The 21,381-nt window shown below is 43.5% G+C and overlaps 1 protein-coding gene across 7 annotated transcripts in view; it reads right to left on the bottom strand.

Annotated features, from left to right (window-relative positions):
• The window catches only part of ppp1r12a (protein phosphatase 1, regulatory subunit 12A), a 70,745-nt gene that overhangs the window by 16,639 nt on the left and 32,725 nt on the right, over positions 1-21,381 (bottom strand). Inside the window, exons 4-21 of one of the 7 annotated variants that reach the window (XM_050036741.1) lie at positions 16,217-16,376; positions 15,435-15,579; positions 15,273-15,347; positions 14,664-14,755; positions 14,317-14,474; positions 12,822-12,934; positions 9,531-9,638; positions 8,714-8,938; positions 8,532-8,623; positions 8,138-8,251; positions 7,284-7,436; positions 5,075-5,248; positions 4,532-4,705; positions 3,080-3,170; positions 2,514-2,690; positions 2,244-2,418; positions 934-1,049; positions 683-748 (exon numbers count right to left, since the gene is read on the bottom strand). In XM_050036741.1, the coding sequence (XP_049892698.1) occupies positions 683-748; positions 934-1,049; positions 2,244-2,418; positions 2,514-2,690; positions 3,080-3,170; positions 4,532-4,705; positions 5,075-5,248; positions 7,284-7,436; positions 8,138-8,251; positions 8,532-8,623; positions 8,714-8,938; positions 9,531-9,638; positions 12,822-12,934; positions 14,317-14,474; positions 14,664-14,755; positions 15,273-15,347; positions 15,435-15,579; positions 16,217-16,376 (2,408 nt within the window). Of the gene's footprint in view, positions 1-682; positions 749-933; positions 1,050-2,243; positions 2,419-2,513; positions 2,691-3,079; positions 3,171-4,531; positions 4,706-5,074; positions 5,249-7,283; positions 7,437-8,137; positions 8,252-8,531; positions 8,624-8,713; positions 8,939-9,530; positions 9,639-12,812; positions 12,935-14,316; positions 14,475-14,663; positions 14,756-15,272; positions 15,348-15,434; positions 15,580-16,216; positions 16,377-21,381 lie in introns of all 7 variants that reach the window. The other 6 variants (XM_050036742.1, XM_050036746.1, XM_050036743.1 and 3 more) reach the window with 6 other exon arrangements.

Raw genomic sequence — 21,381 nt, 5'->3', positions numbered from 1 at the left:
ATGCCTTTCAAACCTGCTGGTGGGTTGTGGGGTTCAGAGACGATTAGCTAAGTGCACAGAGACTCTCCTGGTCTGAAGGATTCATTGTTTTTAAGTTATTTATTTGTAAACAGAACTACATTTTACTGAGTTATATATGTTCTTAACTTTCTAAATTTTGGAGGGAACTTTGTGCTTAAGCTTGAAAAGTGCCATATAAATAAAGTTATTATTATTCATGTGTGTGCTTTGACCCCAGTGACCCAGACTTCCTTTCCTTGCTATGTCTCCATGTTTCTAAAACCCTTAAAACTCATCTATGGCTGAGACCACTTTTGGTGTTGCAAGGTCACCGCAGCAACCAGACAATCACCAGAAGATGGAAACGAGGGGGAACAATAAAAATTCAAAGGCTGCGGATGGTGAGAAGGAAAGATAAGTGGGCGGGGAGGAAATCATAGCTGTACAGGGCAGGCAGAGTGCTGAATATCAAAGACTGCTGGACTTGCTCGGCCTTGACTTTATGAGATGAGACATGAGGACGGACCAGAATAGAGAACAAGTGCAGAGGGGCAAGAATCAAACGGAAGTCACGGCACACAAGAAACACAAAAAGGGATGGTTTGGTTTTGGCTGTCAGACTGTAAGGCTCCTGATTAAAAGTCAATTTTATCCACTTTCTGCCCCGTGTGTGTTGCGTTACCTGTGGCTCTCCCTTGGTGCTGCCCTCCTCTGAGTCGGACTGCTGGTCGGGGTCATTTTCATCACCCTAGAATTAAAAAAGCACAGATAAAAGGGTTAGGCACGACTCGCAGCTCTCGCTATCCCACTGATCAAAGAGGAACTCGGGGTTGTGTCGGTGTTATAATCCGCCGCCGCCCCTCGTGAACCGTGCTATGAATACTTTATAATGGTGAGAGGAAAAACTTCTATCGCTGTGTGAAAGTCTCTTACATCCTGGGTCCAGAAGGAGACGCCGGTGGAGCGCCTCTTCTCGCGGGGCCGCCTGCGATCCCGTATGGAGCGGGGCTTGTCCTCTCCCTCCTTCTCCTCCTCCTTTTTGTCCATTTCTGTCCAAGCGCGGAAAAAAATGGTTGATTACACATGACACACAGAGGTGATGTTGCTGCCATGACACCTGTTGTCCTTCATCTTATTGTGTACCACTGTAAAAACATTATCTATCTTTGTTTTCTTTCACTACTTGTTTCAGGGAAACATATAATCTCGGCTGCAGATGTTAATTTCCCCTTGATTTCAGGCCAGACTCCTGCCTGAACATGTCCAGTTGTGTTCAGACGCTTTTACAGTAAAATTTTAAAAGGTAAAAGAGCTGCTACTCTCCGTTACCGTCACTCAACCGGCTGCAATGATGGTGCAGAGAATCTGAGATGCAGAAGACCCGTAAAGGCTGACCAATCAGAGCAGACTGGGATGTTTCTAGAGCGGGGTTTCAACAGACAGGTGCTAAAACAGAGTGTTGCTGACAGAGAGTGAACACAGGTGTTCAAACACAAACAGTATGAGGAAAATAAAGTGTTTTTGACCATTAAATCATGTAAACATGTTCTAGTAGAAACCAAAATACAACTATGAACCTGAAAATGTTTTAAATAGGCCCCCTTTAAATGTGTGTTGCATCAGACTGCTGGTCTTCTCCTTTAATTTAAGACAGAGTTTGCATATGAAAGAGGTAAAAATGAGCCTGTGAGATTATAACATCTGCTCCTTTTGTAAATCTTTAAGTCTGCTTTTGACCTCAGATCAGTATTTCACAGGAGCACAATTTGACCGTCATTATTTTGACATCAACAATAAGCAAAAGCCCGTACATTAAGTCTGAGTTCAGGCAAAGATTTGACTTCACAAGACACAATCAGACACAACTTGACTTGGCCTGAGTTCAGAGAAAATTTCAGACTTAAAGAAAGAGGTTGTGGTCGTGGGAGAACAAAGAGGTCAGTGTTTCCTTCAGTTCAACAGACTAAAACTGTCTTTTTTCCCAGGGATGCTTCATGGATTTGTTTGTTCAGAGAGGAGTGACTTAATTTTAAATGCAACCTGATCCCTTTCTGTCTCTCGATGCCCTTAATCAGCATGTGGCAGTTTGCCCGTGCTAATGTGGACCTGTGAGGACAGATACCAGCATCATCCTCATGCTGCGCCTACGTGGGGAGCGCTTTGTTGTAGTCAGTTTAAAATGGATCCAGTCTGAGGTTTTAGTGGCCATGTAGCAGCTGTAGATGTATTCAGATGGCACTGACCTTTTTCCGTGTCTCTGGAGGAACGGCTATAGGAGGAGGTGATCCCTGTCAGACTGTTGGGCCTGTTGAGGGAGCTGGAACTTGAGGACAATGTGGTGCTAGTATAGGACGGGGTGGAGGCAGTGCTGAGTGTGGAAATGGAGGAGGTAGAGGAGGAGGACGAAGGCCGGTAGCGCTGGTAGGGAGAGAGGGGGAGACGGGCGACAGGTGAGAGGGACAGTGTGGTCAAATATTCAAGGTGTAGAAGTGACGCTGAGAGCGGAGATGTACCTCTTCATAGCTGCGGTACCTCGACCGGTAATCGTCTTCCTTGGTCTCCGTCTCCTTCTTCTCCTCCTGCTTCTCCTTGTCCTGCTTCTCCTTCTCCTCCTTCTCCTCCTCCCGGGTCTTTGGGGTACGATTCCTGCTGATTTTCTCAGCCTCTTGCAGGTCGGTCAGAGTCACACCCTGGAAAAACAGATTTAAGATTAATCGAATTTAAGTTCCTTGCTTGGATTATTTTTTTATTCTATAACCATAATCTTGTTATTTACATTAAACTCCGAGCTCTGCAATAAAAATCCAAGTCTAATCTCTGCTTTACAATGTTTAATCTTCAGTGTCAAAAACTTCAAGACTGTGTCAGCTTGTAAAACCATCAGCTCTTTGTGTAGGCCGGGACGTTAAGTGCCAATTGTGTACACAAAGAGTGCCGTCTCAACAAGGTTAACAGCTATATCTAAACAGTCTGTGGCTATAAAACCAGGATGCACACCAGGGACACCGTCAGGTCGCCGTGACGTGGGACTCTGTGCTTTCACTTGTCAACATATCAGAGGCAATAGTGGCTGACTGACCTGGGTGGACCTCCTCGACTGTCGGGCCTGTCTGGAGCGAGCTTTCCTCTGGGACTCTGACTCCTCGTCTCGCACTGGCGTCAGGTAGGACCTGATGTAGGCAAAGACACAAATAAACACATGGTTAAGATTAACTGTTTGGCAATAAGAGCATAAACACTAAACTCTAGCATCAGGTGACTGTTGAGATGGGGAAAGTTTGCATGTTCTCATGTCAGTGTGGGTTTCCTCCAGGTACTCCAGCTTCCTCCCACAGTCCAAAGACATGCAGGTTAATTGGTGACTCTAAATTGTCCGTAGGTGTGAATGTGAGTGTGAATGGTTGTCTGTCTCTATGTGTCAGCCCTGTGATAGTCTGGTGACCTGTCCAGGGTGAACCCTGCCTCTCGCCCAATGTCAGCTGGGATAGGCTCCAGACTAGTCGACGAGTTCAAGTTTAAACTTCCGTTTAACGTCAGGGAAACTATTAGAGACGTCCCTAATGTGAGGCAGGATATTCATGGAAGATGTTTTAGTTTCCAAAAATAAACCTACTTTATGTTACTATAGTAAATCAGGATACAAGTCTCTGAGTTTAACGTCTTGCTATAACAGTATCAGGCTCAACAGGCGCAATTTTGGGAACGAAAACACTGAGCTATTCTAGCACTTTCTCTCGCTGTGCCTCTGTCGGCCACACAGCAGCATGAACTCATTCAGTGCAGCGTGGAGCCTCGGCCTTGAGCAAAACGTGCAGCTTCTGCCCACCTTCCTTATAAGGAAAAGTCACTGGAGCAGTCGCTGGTCCCGGCTCTGACACAGCCCCTGCCCCACTCCCACTGTGACAGGTGGCTCATTTCAGCACCGCAACAGGAAGACGAGCACTCGACCCCACTCAAACACACGTGCAAACACATGCTTTCTGTGACACTCTCGAGCTCTCCCTTCCCCTCCACGCTGTGTGTACAGGAGATCACACACACACACCCGCTTCTCAAACAGAGGAAATGCATCCGGATTACTGTGTGACTGATGGAAGCTTTTAAGGATGAGCCCGATATTTCTTGAAGCTGCTCACAGTAAATGTTTGTTCCAATAACTGAGCTGATCTTGAAATTGAATACGCATAAACAAAAATAGAACATAAATACAGTTAGTTAAACAAGATAATTTAAGTGCTCGTCTTTTCCAAAGAGACTATAACTCATGCAAAGGAAAAAAAGGCACAGACAAAACGCCGTGGGACACAGAGTCCAAAATAGCAGCAGCTCCAATCCCCGACTAAACAAAAGCTGAACTACAAATTGTAAATATCATCGAATAACAAACCAGCATTGGCAAATAAAAACAGAACTTTGACACAGATCCAGGGGAGATTACCCCACTGACACATCTGGATGCTACAGCGAGAGTTAATATGGACATGAATAACTTCTTTATGATTGAAAAGTAAACGGCGTGTGTTTGTGTTACCTGCGTCGTTCGCCAGTGACGGTGCCGGTGGTGGTAGTGGTAGATATGGCGGGGGTGGTGGTAGTGGTAGATGTGGTGGTCGTAGTAGAGCCAGTGTTTATAGTGGGGATGACCGCGGCGGACTCCTTCTCCTTCTCCTTTTCCCTCTCCTCCCCTCTCTCCTCTGACCAGTACCTGTTTACACACCAGTGTTTTATAAAGACACGAAGCCTGACTGACTCTACTTCAACTGTTTTTATCATAAAACTGAAATATGTGGTTTCAGAGGGCCTGTAAGTGAAGCCACATGTCTGCTGGCAGCCATTTTGGAAGACAGGTACTGTAGCATTCCTATACCCATATCAAACACACTATTTCTGTGCATTTTCTTAGCTACAGATTCATCTTGAGCTCAAGATAAGGATACAATGTCACAAGAATGTACTTCAACTTAATTAAACCCCCCACGGCGTAACAAAACTAGTTAAATATCCACATGCTATAGGTCGCACACGTCTTGTGTCTCATGTTCACGTTCGGATGATGGCAGTCGTGTTCATGTACCTGCTGGTGAGACTGGTGGAGCCAGTGCGGGTGGAGGTGGAGCCCAAGCTGGAGAGCAGGCCGCGATGGCCTGTGGGCGAGGTAACAGATGAGGAGGTGGTGGTGGTCGTGGAGGAGGAGGAGGAGGAGGTGGTCGAGGAACCCAAGTCCTCGTGTCTTCTGCCAAAAGAGCCGCTGGAGGACAAAATGTCAGGTAAACAAAGAAGAGTCATCAGTAAGTCAGAGCGGGATACAAACACGGCTATGATGAACTACAATGGTGATTCATTAGATATTAGAATTCTGTCACTGCATGAGATTAGAGGGAAAAGAAATAAGAATGAGAGGGTTTTCTATAGGATAACAAAAACTGCACCTTCCTTTTGTGTAATCTTTATGACAAGAAAGCAGTGTTTACGTCAATGCTTTTAGGAAATTAAACTTAAAAGTAGGAGGCAGTGATCCTTTTTTCTTCACAGTTCTAGTGCCTCTTTTACATTTTCTACTGCAGAGGTTTGAAACATTCTCCTTCTGCTGCCAGTATCGATGGCTCTGTGCATGTATTATATTCAAAAAGGTACTTCACCCACAAAATGGCCCTTTGTATGTCAATTATTCCCCGTGTTACATTGATTCAGTGAAGAAAACTTTGATTTTCTTGCATGCCTCCAGTGAATGAAGAACCCAAAAACTGAGAAAATTCGCCTTTAATCGAAGTCATAGGCAATCGACAGCAAAACTATAACGAAACATCTGTTTACAAGCTCTCATAGTCTGATTTATCCAGTTGTACGCTCAGTACTTCCCAAACAGACAGCCCTTTCTAAAGGGGAACTGAAAGGACAGTGAGGCTTATCTATGTTCTCTTCAAAGCCAAACCTCATTGACAAAAACAGTAATTTTACCTCACTGAACACAGGAGCTGCTGGTCTACTGCTGCCTTCATCTGTAGTGTGTTGTGTGACTTTAGGGAGTTCGAACTAACCCTTTAAAACAATACTGTTTTTGTCAACGGAGTCTGGCTTTGAAGGGAGCATGGATAAGATTCACTTTCTGTTCAGTTTTTAATAGTAAGATTTTAGCAAAAAAGCATGTCTTTGGGGAGTACTAAGCATACATATATAAATGAGACTGGGATTATACTGCATGAGTTATTTGAGAGTTTGTAAACAGGTGTATTGCTATAGGTTTGCTGTTGTTTAATGCGGCCCCCTTTGACTTCAATTCATCAAGAACTTTGAACATTTTTGGATTCTTCGTTCACCGTGAAGGCATGGGAGAAAAACAAAGTGTACTTCATAAATTCAACATAACACGAGGAGTAATTGATGTACAGGTTGTCATTTGAGGGGTGAAGTATTCCTTTAAGAAATAAGGAATGAAACCCTCATTTGCAAAAACTGGGAGATGTATTGTTTTTTTGCCAAGCCTATGGTTATTTAAGGAAGGGTTTAAGGTTCTGTTAGTTATGACTAAGTTCTAATAATGACGATTGATTTAAAAAGGAAATTTTAAATACAGCTGCTTCAGTAAAAATTATGCTAAACATACTGTCAATGATAGGACAGCAGTGTCACAGTGTTACTCAGTGACATCACTACTTAATTTTGCTATCTCGTCCATAAAAGGCAAGTTTGAAATCCTCTGGCTGCAACTAACGATTATTTTAATGATCAGTTAATCTGCCCTTTATTTTCTCAATTAATCAATTCATTTTTCTGTCAATATAATGTCAGAAAATAGTGAAAAATGCCGAGTAATTCCCCAAATCCAAAGAGTCCGACAAAGCGGTGTGTTTCAATGGATCAACAGTCCGAAAATCCAAAAAATATTCAGTTTCTTATCACTTGAATGACAAAAAAGCATTAAAATTTCACATTTAAGAAACATGAAACCAGATTTTTTTTTTTGCTTTTTGTCTAAAAAAATTACTTCAATGATCATTAAATAACCAAAAATAGTTACCAATTTATTTATTTTTTGTCCATTACCTAGTTGATAATTCAAATACTTGTTGCAGCTCTACATTTACTGGGTGGGTTGGAAGACATTTAAATCTCCTCTTTGGGCTGAGTGATAAACAAGCATGTCTTCTGATATTCATTAGCACAATAAATGCAACCAGAGTAACACAGTACACATGGTGGGCACTGCAGCAGAGCAGGGACACACAGTCAGAGAGGACAGGTGGGTGTGGAGACGGTGGCGCCCCGGGAGGAGGCTGGTGTACCTGCGGTAAATGCTGTAAGACGGGTAGTGGGAGGTGGGTGGCTGCCAGGGTTTAGTATTACAGGTGTTAGGGTCCAAGCTGGAGGTGGACGAAGACTTGGCTGGCACGTCCCGCGTGCTGCCGCTCCGCCCTAGTGCTAGCGTGTGGGACGTGCTGGCGTGTTGGCAGGCGGGGTGGGCGAGAGAGGCATGTTAGCGGTGGAGGCGCACACACACAGATATAGTACAAGAAACATACATATTTAAGACTATAAAGCTTTGACACACTATTAGTGCATTCATGTCATATGGGGGGAGATGCTGATTCGATGATTTTAAGAGAGATCATGAGTTTTAAAGTGTTTGGAGATGCCGTAAATTAAAATTTGTTGCAGATTTTTGATGATTAATCGAAGTTTTTTATTGATATAAAATAATGAAAAAGGTTTGCATCCAGTATTTCCCCATATGACATGAATGCAGCATAAGTCCACGTCTAGGTTTTGTGCCACAAACAACCCTGAGAACTTTATCTGACAGGTATATAGGCTCGTTAAAATGTCAGAGCAATACATTTTAAACTCAGTGGCACAGCAACGTGACGGGACAGGTACAGTCATGCAACAGACTCTTGTGGCAGTGGTAGAGAAAAAGCTTTCTCAGTAGCTGCTGCTGTGCATGGAAGCATGTAACTCTGATGACATCATCCAAGCAAACTGCACAGCAGATGATTGATAAACAACTATCAATGCCGTCTACAGTTTCTACAGGTCGACCTCAGAATGGATAAACACATCATATCAGATGGAGCAGAGATCTGATGATGAGATGAAGGGTGGAGGTTTGGCAGAGTGTTGCGTCGCAGGAGAGGCTAACCTGCGCTGGTAGCTGGGGGTTCGGTTGGTGGAGGCGCTTCCTTCACTGTTCTTCAGGTCGTCGTCCCAGCGTCGCCGGGTGTACGAGCCGCTACGAATCAGAGCGGTAGAGTCCCTGGGGAACCACAAGCTTCAATAGCACCTCAGGCTTCCCCAAACACATACTGACATACATATGTACTTATGAAACACACAATCTTCCCCGTTAACCCTTATTCTACCCACTATCAAATCTACCCTATCATTGCTACACAACCTAACCAAAGGCAGTGTCTCAGGGCCAACACACCATGCAGAGCATTGAGGCCTTTTGCCTGCAACACACAGCAGTGGGCAGCAGGAGCCGCTCATGCCAATGCATGTTTGCACAGAGCCACTCGGCTCCCGGGTTTCACCTGTTTTCCTTCTCGTCGATGTCTGAAGTACTGGCCAGTCTCCTGGGGATGGTGGGGGCCACGTAGGCCAGCCGAGTTCCTTTATCCTTTTCCTGCAGACAGAGTAACAAAAACAGACTCATGTCAGTGAGCATGTATACAATAACTTTAAATTCGACTAGATTTTAATATTTTATACTGACCTTCTCTTTGTCTTTGTTGTCCAGAGAGGAGGAGAGGCGAGGGCTCGAGGCCGAGCGCATCACCCCGGTCGTGTCCTTCTCCCTCTGAGCCTCCTTGGTGGCGGTGATCTCGGCTAGCGCCCCGTAGCTGCCCGTCTTCCTCAAACCCAGCCGCCACGACGCCGGAGACTCGTCCTTCCTCTCCTCCTCCACTTTGGTGGAGACCTTTCCAGCAGGCTGAGGGGCCTGAGAGGGAGGAAGCGGCAGCCGTTTAGTGTGCAACGTTATAAAAGTATAAAGACGTTAAATGAGATTTCTTTAGTCATCTGGGTGAGTAACACAGAAGTCAGTCAGGTCACAAACAGTTTGGATTAATCTCCAGGGGCTGCGATTTAAGTTTAAACGGTGAGACCATTAGGACATTTTTAAGGACGGGCATGCCGGTTAAGGTACAATCACATCCACTGTTACTACTACTGGACGCAAGTTATTCCTGAGTAAACTCTACTCTCACAATATGACAGTTGGTGAAAGGGGAATTAAACCTGTTGAGATTTTAGGGTCCGACTGTTTTCAGATTTGGCCACATACACAAAAAGAAAACAAGCAACTAAACAAAAACACAGAAGCCACACAGACACACAGTGGAAGCACGACCAGGACACAGCGTTGATTACAAGTGGAAACACCACGTTGATGAGTGAAAGTCAGCGTTAGGGAGGTTCAGCATCACCTGGATGGGGCCAGGGTGGTTAGGACGGGGGGGTGTTAAGTACTTTGTCAGTGCACAGGTGCATGTAGGATGAGAGAACAACTCCGGTGCACACCAATGCCTCACCATAGGTTTTTTGGGCACTAGAGAAATGCCAGTTCTGCGCAAGCCTTGACGCCACAATGCAGGACAGCCCGGCTCCGCCACAGGCATGAGGGGAGTAATACATTCAAACTACAGCCAACCAAGACAAGAGGCCAGGATGAGAAAGACGCAGAGAGAGGGAGGGAGGGAGGGAAGGAGGGCAGGGCAGGGAGGAGGTTGAGACAGAGATAAAAAGCCAGAATAAGACAGAAGAAGCAGCAAAAGAACTTTATGGCAAGGACAGATTTTTTAAGGCCTAGTCACACCACACAATGCTTACTGCCAAACCAGGGGGAGGGGGACTACTGCTATTGTTCTCAGTTGGAATAAGTGACAGATCCAACAAACATTTGGTAGTGTCAAAACTGCACATTGTTAATGTTTTGTTCACTCTTTGTTAAGACAGAAGACATTGTGATGTGTGAGCACTAGGCTTCAAAGGAGGACTGGGACAAGGAGATCATTGCAAGAGACGAAGCAGAAAAAACATTTAGAAAGTTTTGGATAGTCGGCCACTGACCCAACAACTAAAGGGTGCCCTCTTATTTAAAGGGTAACTTGAGTAATTTTCGACCTGGACCTTATTTTCTCCTGTTTTTGTGTCTACAACTATTTTTTAAAACTGGTCCAGCATTGAGCGAGAGCTGAAACAAGCTGCAATGTAACCACATGTACCTCCTCTAAAAGAGCTTGTTTTTGCCTCTGACAGGCTCAGGTTGTTATTCTAAATGTCTGACAACATTACTGAAAGGATCCCTACAGAGATAGACCTTTTTGTTTAAGACTAAGATTCTTTTTCTTTAACCAGAAACAGGCCCGAAATTGCTACTGTCATTTCCACCAGACTCCATTCACAGTATACAGTAATTTTAGTGTGTATGGATCAAGAATATTTGCACATCTAACAGGGTGAATTAAGGGTTTATTTCAACCAAACCAGAGTTGTTGGTACAGTTTTCTTTTGTTTCTGTTGATTTGTTTTATGATGACAAAATTTTATTTGGAGCCTTGTTTGAATGTAATTCTGGGGCTGTTTCCATCAGTTTACATCCACTAAAAAAGTGTTTGTTTTTGCCACTGACAGGCTCAGATTATTGTTGTAAGTGTCTGACAACATTATGGAAAGGATCCCTACAGAGATAGACCTTTTTGTTAAAGAGTAAGATCCTTTTTGTTTGACTGAAAACAGCCCCAAAATTGCTACTGTCAGTTCCACCAGACTCCATTTAAATAAACTGTAATTTTAGTGTGTATGGAACAAGGACATTTGTACATCTAACTGGGTGAATAAGGGGTTTTCTTTTAACCAAACCAGAGTTGGTAATTGTTAGAACAGTGGAAAAAATGAACCAAGATGGGTTTTTCTGTGAGTTTTCTTTTGTTTCTGTTGACTTTATTTAAATGAACAGTAATTTAGAGTCTGGTTGGAATGGCGACAGCTATTTTGGAGCTGTTTCCATCATTTTACGTCCACTAAAAGTGCTTGTTTTTGCCACTGACAGGCTCAGATTATTGTTTTAACTGTCTGACAACATGGTGGAAAGGATCCCGACAGAGATGGACCTTTTTGTTAAAGGTTAAGATCCTTTTTGTGGGGGCACCCAGTAGCTCGGTGGGTAGAGCAGGTGTCCCACGTACAATGGCAATGTCCTCGCTACAGCGGCCATGGGTTCAACTCCAGCTTGTGGCCTTTTGCTGCACGTCATCCCGTGTCTCTCTCTCTCTCCACCTCTCACACTTAATACTGTCGTATCAATTAAAGGCAAAAGACAAGACAAAGACCATTTTTGTTTGCAAGAAACAAGCTTGAAATTGCCATGTCCAAACCCACCAGACCCCGTTTAAATAACCAGTAATTTTATCGTTATAAAATACAATTCACACTTCAAACCACTTTGTCTCTTCACTGTTCCAACAATCACCAACTGTGGTTTGGTTGAAATAAACCTTTAATTCACTCAGTTAGATGTGAAAATATGCTGACTCTATACACGCTAAAATTACTGTTTATTTAAATGGAGTCTGGTGGAATTGGTGATGGCGATTTCAGGGCTGTTTGTAGTTAAACAAAAAGGATCTTCCTGTTTAAAAAAGGGTCTATGTTTGTAGGGATCCTTTCCATACTATTGTCAGACACTTGGAATAACAATCTGAGCCTGTCACTGTCAAAAACAAACACTTTTAAAGGACAAACACTGATGGTGCGAACATGCTTCGATTGGTTCCATTGCAGCATGTGTCCCGACTGCCAGCTGCAGCGCTCTCGCTCCATACTGGACCAGTTTCAAAAATGGTTGTTCCCATTAGTTACTAAGACATAAAATGTGGTAAAACAGTGTCTAGGAAAATACCAACTTACCCTTTGAGCAACATTCTGGAGCGTCAAAAGGTAATGAAATCTGTAGACAGTGTCAATGACTGTCATGGCTTTAATTTAGGGGTTTCCTTTTTGGGTCTCGAAGCATCCCAGGTTAACTTTGGCCACACAAACACTCGAAAACACCTACAGTTAAACATGATGTCACATTGACTGAAGGAGGCAGATTCACTTTAGTTAAATGCATGACTTCATTTTGCCAGCAGAGGGCAGCAGACTCAAAGTGGGAAATCACTGCTATGCAAGCCCTGGTTTTCATTCCTGACAACCAATCCACTCCAGTGCTCTGTGTACTCCAGCCTCCTCTTATAGTAAACTGTTAACATCATCCAGCATTGGCCACCAATCATCCCCACTGTGCAGCCCGTTGCCATGTTTGTTAAACGCCTCCGACAATTAGTCGTAAAATGTCACTCTCAGGGCCTCTGTGACATTTGTTAGCTGTGTGCACTCATTGTACTGCAACATGAGGAGCACAAATCACAACCAGGGACAACTATTTCTGTGATGGCCTGGAGTGTGAACTGCTTTTACGTAAACGCCACAGTATCGTCAGCCGGCTGTGAAATTAGGTTTGTGTTCAAGGGAGAGAGAAACTAAATAGATGGTGGATTTCACTGATTTGTGTAGAGAGTGAGGCACCGACATGTCTCAGCAGAGTAAAGTCGATGTGACAGAGGAGGTGCAGTTACTACTTGAAATGGTTTGAGGGGGGAATAGTGACTTGATTACATCACAGCTGTGCTGCAGCGTTTAATTTCCTCCAAGGCGTTTTGAAACCAACCAGCTGCTAATTTGAATGAAATCTGTCTTTTGTTTTTCTGCCAGTGCTGTGGCAGCTGTCTGCGCAGGGTAGGGTGATGAATAACACGTCCACCAGGTCGCACCTTCTTTACCGGTGAAGTGGGGGTTGTCACCTGGTTGGTTGGGCTAGTTGGAGGTGACACGGTGATGCTGGTCGGGGCGGGCGTCGTGCTGTTGCTCACCGATGCAGAAGGCTTGGTCTTATCTGGAGGAGTCCAAAAGAAAAGAGCTGATTATGCTCAGAGAATTAGAGCTGCAACAATTAGGTGACCACTCGCATAATCAATGGACTAAACATTCAGCCTCTTAAATATGGAGATCAGACGTCACGTTAACCAAATATTTTCTGTCACTGATTGAATTTTTGAAACAATGACCTTAAAATCTGAAGGCCATCCATCATTTTGGCAGATTATGACAGTGAAGGCGATCTTCCGTAACTTCGACACACCTATGTCCTTGCGCAAATTAATTAGCCAGAAAATGTCATCTTAAAAGTAGCCGGTAGCCTTTGAGTGTTTAAGTGAACAAAACTATTTTTCTCAGTCTATTAAAAGATGAGAAGGCAGTAAAACATCCATTCATTTTATAGTTATAGTCGACAAATGTATTTAAACCTACAGAACCCTTGAAACAAGCCACATCCTACCCGTGCGCTTTCACACAGGTGCACTGTGGTGCTTAAACGAACAAAACTACACCCCTGCTTTACAAATGCATCATCTACAAGCTTGTTCTGTGTACTAACAATTAAAAAATGAAAGTTAAGTGTTATTAAATGTCTTATCAATAAAAAAATAAAATTAAAATGATGGGTAATAATAGATTATGATGGAATTTTTAAGACTGTCGGTCAAAATGATCGATGACGAGAAAGGAGATTTCCTACTTTCCTCTGTCTCCCTGTTCTCTGTCATATTACACTGAATATATTTGGGTTTTAGACTTACAAAACAAGATATTTAAAGCAGGGATGCACCAATTTATTGGCTGAACACTGCTATCGGTCGATATTCGCCTTAGTGACTGCCATCAGCCTACTGGCAGAGGAGATAAGACGCCTTAAGATAAGTTTTTCTGTTGTGTCACATCAGTTTTTGTACAGGCTAAAAAGCAGAGCCCAAGGCGAACAGTCACAAAGTTAAATTAATGAGCAGGTAAAAGATGAATAAATGACTCTTTGGCAGATGGGCTCTGAGATCTTATTGTTGTGTGAAGAGATTGCCAGTAGCAGCCCGCGTCCAGTTCCCCTTGGGAAAGTGGAAAGCGTTTAAAAAACAGTATGTGTATTGGTATCGGCTATCGGCCAAGTTGTTATTTTTTACATTGGTATTGATCCAGAATTCCCCAATTTAAAGGCATGACCTTAGAGACTAAGATGGACATAGTCGGACATAATCATTAAAACAATGGTTAACTGCAGCTCTACAGTCAAGACTAGAAAGATTTTATGTGCTGACACAGAGCTGACGGAATTAAATTTTATGTCAGTGATTCAACTGACACCCAGTCAACGCTTTGTTTTCAGACCTGATCTACTGAAGTCTAAAATAAGTCTCTCTCTCACACACACTCTCTCACATGTACCTGCTTCAGTCTCTGACTCTGAGTCTTCATCATCCTCTTCCTCACTGGAGCAGCTTGATTCGTCCTTCTTCCCCTCCTCTCCTCTATCCACCTTCTCCGGTTCTAAGGTCTCAATGCGTGGGGCGCTCTTTTCAGGCTCCAGAAGCAGCATTTCTTTGCTGCAACACAGATTTAACACCATTAGTAAAGAACCAAAGCATCGGTGCAGTGTTTAAGTCACAGATACATCATAAAATATTCAAACCAAACAAGAAGTTTAATTAGTTATGCCTACGCTACAGATGGTTTGATAATCTTAAAACTAATTTAGCAGACAGTTTCTGTTGATGAATTTTCAAGCCATTTACCTCTTGAGTGGTTTCAGTGATTGGTTGTTATCCCCAGTGGTTGTCGTTTCAATCAAAGGAGATTTCTTAACGTCTTTCTTGTCACCTATCAGCTGCAAAACAGAAAACAAAAATCAGATATTCTCACAGGGGAAAAGACAAACAATCCTGGACACACAATCTCTCTTGCGAGGCACGACGGTAACATCTGCCAAGTTGCCGGTGGCGACCATTTTGAAAAACTGGCAACCAATTCTGGGCCTTCGGCTGCAATCAATGGCAACCACTTTCTAACATATAAGAAAAAGGGATAATAGGTGATAAATATGAGGAGGCTGGAGGAGCTAACACTCACACTGAAGGGTCGATGAACAGCTATTTGCAAGATTGATTGATGTATTATAGTGAAGGACGACCTGAGGCTTGGTGTGTCAGGGCCCTTGTGTCACATGGTGACTAAAAGTAGCAGCCATTATTTCAGTTTCAGCGATCAAAAGCTGATCCCTGGTTTCAAGCCTGGTATCACTTTTATAATTTAGTGCTGAGCCCTGTCTTGTGTTTAAAATAAAATGAACTCAATCATATTTAACCACCACTAACACTGCTGACAGTACAGACACATTGACTTACCAGATTTTGCTTCTTTTGTAGTTCTTCTAAATATCCCAGAACATCTTCATCTGCTACATCAAAAGCTGTCTGGCCCTGAGGGAGGAAATAAAACCCATGTTATCTATAATATGGATTGCACGGCACTTAACGACGGGACTCGTGACAGTTCCAGTTACTCACCATTTTATTAATGAGGTCCATGTCACATAGATTCTCCACCAGTATCCTACACGCTTCCTCTTTGCCCCAGTGTGCTGCTGCATGTAACGGAGTCCAGCCATCATAGTCCTTAATATTTACATCATACCCTGCTTGGATTAAAAGCCTGCAGGAACCAGAAACAGTGTTCGTTAGAATTTGCGAATCTGTTTATTTCGGCTTTGATTCTGTAACCTAATCTTTCGAGGTGCTGACAGCGTCCAGGCTTTTAGAAGTGCGTCAGCATTGTAACCCCGGGTCAGATTTATGAGATACAGAGTCCATCCCCTAAACACATGGAAACATAATCTGAAAATCTTAGTCATCCCTGAGCGAGCGCACGATGAGGTTGGCAAATTTGAAAGCTCTAATATTGCAGCCCGTAAATCTGTCATGACGGGGAAAACATTTAGATCTCCCTCTTGTATATGGTGGCTGTGCTAAACATCAGAGATCTCAGAGCTATCTATGGCAGTACAGTGTGCTGGCTGGCTTCCCGGACCAGATGGACAGGTGGCTGCAGTTTCCTCAAGCGGTGTAGCTGTATTAACAGCCCACAGAGACAATGTCAGCACAACACGCTGACAAGACGCAGAGACCAGAAACACACGATGCGAGGCCTCAACGCTGTCTGGACTATAAATAGTATTTATATAACGTCAGAAAACGGACAGGATTTATGTAACAACACGCAACAAATGAGTTCATCAGAGAAAACACTTAACACTCAGTCTTCAACATGTGAAATCAATGCCGCTGCTTACTTTAAAACCTCGGCGTATCCTTTCGCAGCAGCTACGTGGAGCGCCGTCCCTCCAGACTTGGTGTGCCGTGTGTCTTGGATCTGGCCGCTGTTGAGCCACTGCCGGGCGTCCCTTAGCATGATCCGCTCCTCCTCTTTCCGGGCTGCCTCGATGTCCACCCCTGGTGTGCGACACAGGAGATTGATACCGTCAAATTGGCGCTGACAGATTAGCTGCTACTTAGGAGCAAGCTGCCAGCTGTAACACTGAACCCAGAGAATAGAGGAGCGAGGCACATTGAGGTATTTATAACAAGTTGTGCTTGTTTACATCAAGAGAGGTGAATGTTTGGGATACTTTACGTTAGTTTGTAGGTATGGATTACACAGGAAATCTTCCAATACACAGCCACAAGATAAATCTCTGCATATTTAAACACTGTAATGATAATGCAGCAATGCTATCCATCGTTAAGGTTCTACAGAGGAAAAAGAAATCGACATGACATTATTCTGGCAGCCTGTAAACACTAGAGGGTGTTTTAAAGCACTTGCTCTGCCTTCGCAATTACTTCTGTGCCAATATTCTGTCAATTTGTCAATGAAATAGTTGCTGCAAACACACAGGCCTCAGCCGGTTAAGTGGGTCAATATGTCTAAGGTATACGCTTCATGCAGTGAAAACAGGCCTGCATTGTCCTGTTGACACCTGGCTGGAGCACGAGACGGTCTGAAATGCACGGCCGCACGAGTCGTTGCCTCGTTGACTGAGTGTTAACTGTGTCGAACTGCGTTAACAGTGATCCAAGAAGTGCTCTGGGGCAGGAGCCAAAACTGCAGCTGATCTTATAGGTTTTTGTTCTACTCCCAAGGATACATCATCGCTCATTTCCTGACACTCCAGAAAGCTCCAAGATTGCCTCGAGCTTTTAAACCAATGAAAGGGGACATCTGTGTCTGCGAGCTTGGCTTAGGCAAATGGGCAGGCGGAGGAGAGATCTAACTTTACCCCAGAAATTCAGTCATTGCTCGCTGGAGAGGAGCACAAGGTGGTCTGTTAGGCAAGAAGAGGACACTTCAAATTCAAAAACAAAGTCATGAAGACATCTGCTGTGAGCTTTTTATTCGCGCAGTTTTTTGATATGCCTTAAATATCACACACAACACAGGCTCACACTGAGAAAGGTAACAGTAATACTCTGGTTCATTGCTCATCAGTGGACTGAAGTCTAAGAAAGTGAAACCAGATCTTATGACGATGAGTCCGGATCTGAGGTTATGTTCGACGGAATTTCAAGTTTTCCTTAAAAATGACTTTGGGACACCTCACCAGTGTCTCACTATGGCTGGCTGGTCAGTGGTTACTTAGATATGCCTGCTAAAATATTGTCACAATTTTTAAAAGGTTACAAAAACCAGAAACTGTTCACACAACTTAGGCTAGATAATTACATATTCTATGATATGTCAAGAAGCTTACAAATAGGAAATGTGATCAAAATCTAAATTAAAGACACAATTTACTTGCAGCAGACACTTTTAAAAATCTGCATGACATTACAAGACGTTATCTGTGATCTAGCCTAGTCTAGTCTAGTGTCACACATTGTTGTGGTGTATTTCATCAACACCGACACCAGTTATATTGAGTAATTTCAACCTGCTTAACTTTAAGCTATTTAAAGAGCATACGACACCAGGCAGGGTTGTGCAAGTGCGCGTTCATATAACTGACTCATGTTTTTGGTGAAGGGTGAACTAAATATATTCGTTTTCAACTTATGAACATAAGCATCGTTGACTCTTGCGATGGTTAACGATGCTCCCATACTGTTGTACTGCATGCCAGTAATTGTCCTTATAGATATGGGTTTCCCCTACCCACTGTTTCACAGGAGAACAGACTTCAACACAACACTTAAATGGCTGCCCGTGCCACTGACAATTCAGACAACACAGCTACCGGTACTGCGAAGGTTCATATGAATATTTAAAGGAGACTGTGCCCGTTGGTTGTTTAAAACCAGCCCCAATGTCAACTTGAAGCATAAGACCAGTCTAAGGGCTCATTTACACTTAACGTTAGATACAGAGACCAACAGAGCCTTCTGTCCACACTCTGCATTCATTTTATCCATATTTGTGCGCGATTTCTGAGAGCTTACAGATATGGACGAATGGTGGAGACAGTGTAGCATAGTTCAAGCGAGACACGACCATAGAAGATGATGTACATATTAAAATAATAGCGGAATGGAACAAATCAGTAATAAAGCAAAAAGAATTCTCTGTCCACATGACAGGACGTATTTGATGGCATCACAGACCACCGTCATATAGAAGGACGCCTCCTTTTAAAGGTACAATATTACGACCTCCTCCACTGTCACCTCTTTTGTTGTTGTGTGAAACTTTCCACTCTGCCCTCTAGTAATCTCTTGACTGTACCTATGCCCATATAAAGGACGCAAGACAGCATAAGGGCAGTGGCGTTTACAATGTATGAAATGGACGTATCTATTTTCGTACGTAAAGGGAGTATAAATTAGCCTTAAGGAAATATCTGTGAGCGAATGATGATCACAAGGTTTAATTCTATTTATAAGAAAACTAAAGATATGAATGTCAACTAGTTAATTTGTTGGGACTGAAATAAGTTCAAAATTCAAATTGAGACCTTTGAATGTAAACTAGCTAATTTTAATCTGTGTGCACTTACCTTTGAAGTGTGACCAGGTATGCATAGTCTAACTCGATTTAATTATTAAAATCAAAAACGTGTGAGATCTACAGAAATGCTACAATTCTAACCTCAGCTGTCATGTAAATCCATCCCAACTTGCCAAGTTAGAGTTAAACGCAGTACACACACACTGTGGAGGAAAATTAATCTCAACTTCCTGAGTGCAGCTCAGTTAATGTAGGCAGTGGGAGCTGGCCAGGTAGACCAGCGTCCCGTGATCTCTTGGGAAGTAGCCTACACTGTGTCTATAAAAAGCAGGGAGCCTAATGGCCTCTAAGTAGGACTACAGAACAGGAACGAGTGGAAGAGTTGGCAGCGGTTCAAAGTCAAGTTTTTACAAGAGAACAGCACATCTTCCACAGGAGAAGATAAAAAGAAAATCCAATAGACCAAAAAAGCACTTGCCTCCCCCTCCACCTCACCGACAGTATACTGTACCTACAGTATGTCTGGTGAGGCCAGAATGAAATATCTTCAGATATCTACCCTGAAGCAGGCACTAGGATCCTCTGAGATAAGAACTGTTACTGCTGGCTTTTTAGGAGAGAAGAAAGAAAACAATTATTTTAAACTGAGAGGAAACTACAGTTTCAGCCGTGTGTCCTCTCAGCACCAGGGACAGAGTGCGATATAGAGACACAGTGAGATTATCCACCTTCAGTCCATCACAAGGACAGACAGCAGCCCTCATGAAGCAGCTGATGGAGAAGGGGAAGGAGGGTGACGGAGGTTGTCCAGTCACTTGACCCAATCAGGGTCAAGGAGAGGATCTAGAGGCTGTCCCTGCTGAGGGGAAACCGTGGCCACTTGCTAACAAGTTTAACCCCATGACTGGTGTCTCTTTGAGAGGAGAAAATCACATTACAATCATACAGAAGCGTTACACAACAGCTAGTTGCATAATGCTGCCTGCTACCTCTCGCACAGAGGACTGAGCTGTGGATTGTCTGCAGCTGCCCTGAAGCCAGGATCATCGCACATTCATTCGTCAGCGCAGTTTTATCTCAAAAGCACATTTATGCAAGTCTGCATTAAAGAATAACTAAATACAGCTCAAACTTGAATACGTAACGTCCACATAATGAAAATGTATTCACTAGTTTGGCTCTGTGATGTCTATGAGCGTGGCAAATGAAGATGCACATTTTGTTTTGCATCTGTCAGTGATGGATCTTAGGGGAGGCAGTGTGCGGATGCTCCGAACCAGGCGGCACATCTTCAGACGTCAGCAAATCAAAGCTGACAGCTGCCACTGGCCGAGATGCTTGAGGTTCGGGTGGGTGCATGTCTCGCCGCCGTTACATAACACGAACAAGGAGCGCAACATGCAAACAACACTCTGGGTGTAACTATAACTGGATACCCTGCACTTTTTAACACTTGGACCTGGACTTTAATAACTGTAAAGACACCGGCAGCCCCGTTTCTGCAATACACTCAAAATAGTGTGAACAGAGACTGTGCATCTTCTGCCTTACAGCAGCCTTTCAATAACCGTCGCTATTCAGTGTCGCATTTTTCTATGCAATGCAAACACTTGCTTATAGCTTGCTGAAAGGGACAGTTCATCCCAAAATCAAATACTATTGTTTTGGTGTGAGTTGCCGAGTGTTGGAGATATCGGCCGTAGAGATGTCTGCCTTCTCTCCACTATAATGAAACTAGATGGCTTCCATTGAAAAGCTCAACAGTAATGTCTCTTTCCAGGAATCAGGACTGAAAATAATCCACAGGTGTTGTTGTGAGCAGTTTCGTGCAGTAACAGTTTTCTTTCTACGAACTGCGCCACTACACAAAGGAAAGCGTGGATGTACTCATAGACAAGAGGCTTGTGCTTTTGACAGCATGTGATATAAACATTAATGGCGTCCTCGTGAACTGAGCTGAAATCAGTGTCTGAAATGAAGTTTTTGACTCACCAGACAAGGCGACTGGTAGATAAAACCAATCACCAGCATCATGTTGAATATAAACTTAAAGAAAAGGCCAGAGCAAAAGTTAAAGCTAAATTATTTTAATGTATCGATACACTCATCACCACAGACTCAGCATGTATATAGGTTTTCCAGGTAAGCAGTGACTTAGTGGATATGTCTAGGGCTTTTAATGTGACAGGTGAGAATGGAAGAAGTGAAGCTGACAGTGTTGGAGGCAATAAAGAGTTTGCCATCTTGGTTCAACCTACAAAACCTCCAGCATGGACACAACTCAACCCCATGCTACACATTAGCCTGATGGTAGCTAGCAGCACACTGTCAGCAAGTGAGCGCTAAACAATCGGTTTCTTTGCGCACATCTTGAGAGTGTGTGTGTGCATGAAACGCCGACCATGATAGCAAAGGAGCAGGGCACCGTAAATGACACCAAAATGCGGTACAAATTCTCAACATAGTTTTTTTATTAGGAAGGAAATTTGAACTTAAGGCACTCTACGTCGAGCAGGA

This window comes from Epinephelus moara, chromosome 23, assembly GCF_006386435.1.
Source record: "Epinephelus moara isolate mb chromosome 23, YSFRI_EMoa_1.0, whole genome shotgun sequence".
Lineage (NCBI taxonomy): Eukaryota > Metazoa > Chordata > Actinopteri > Perciformes > Serranidae > Epinephelus > Epinephelus moara.
The sequence above is the reverse complement of the archived record's forward strand: the minus strand, read 5'-3'. Positions and strand labels throughout refer to the sequence as shown.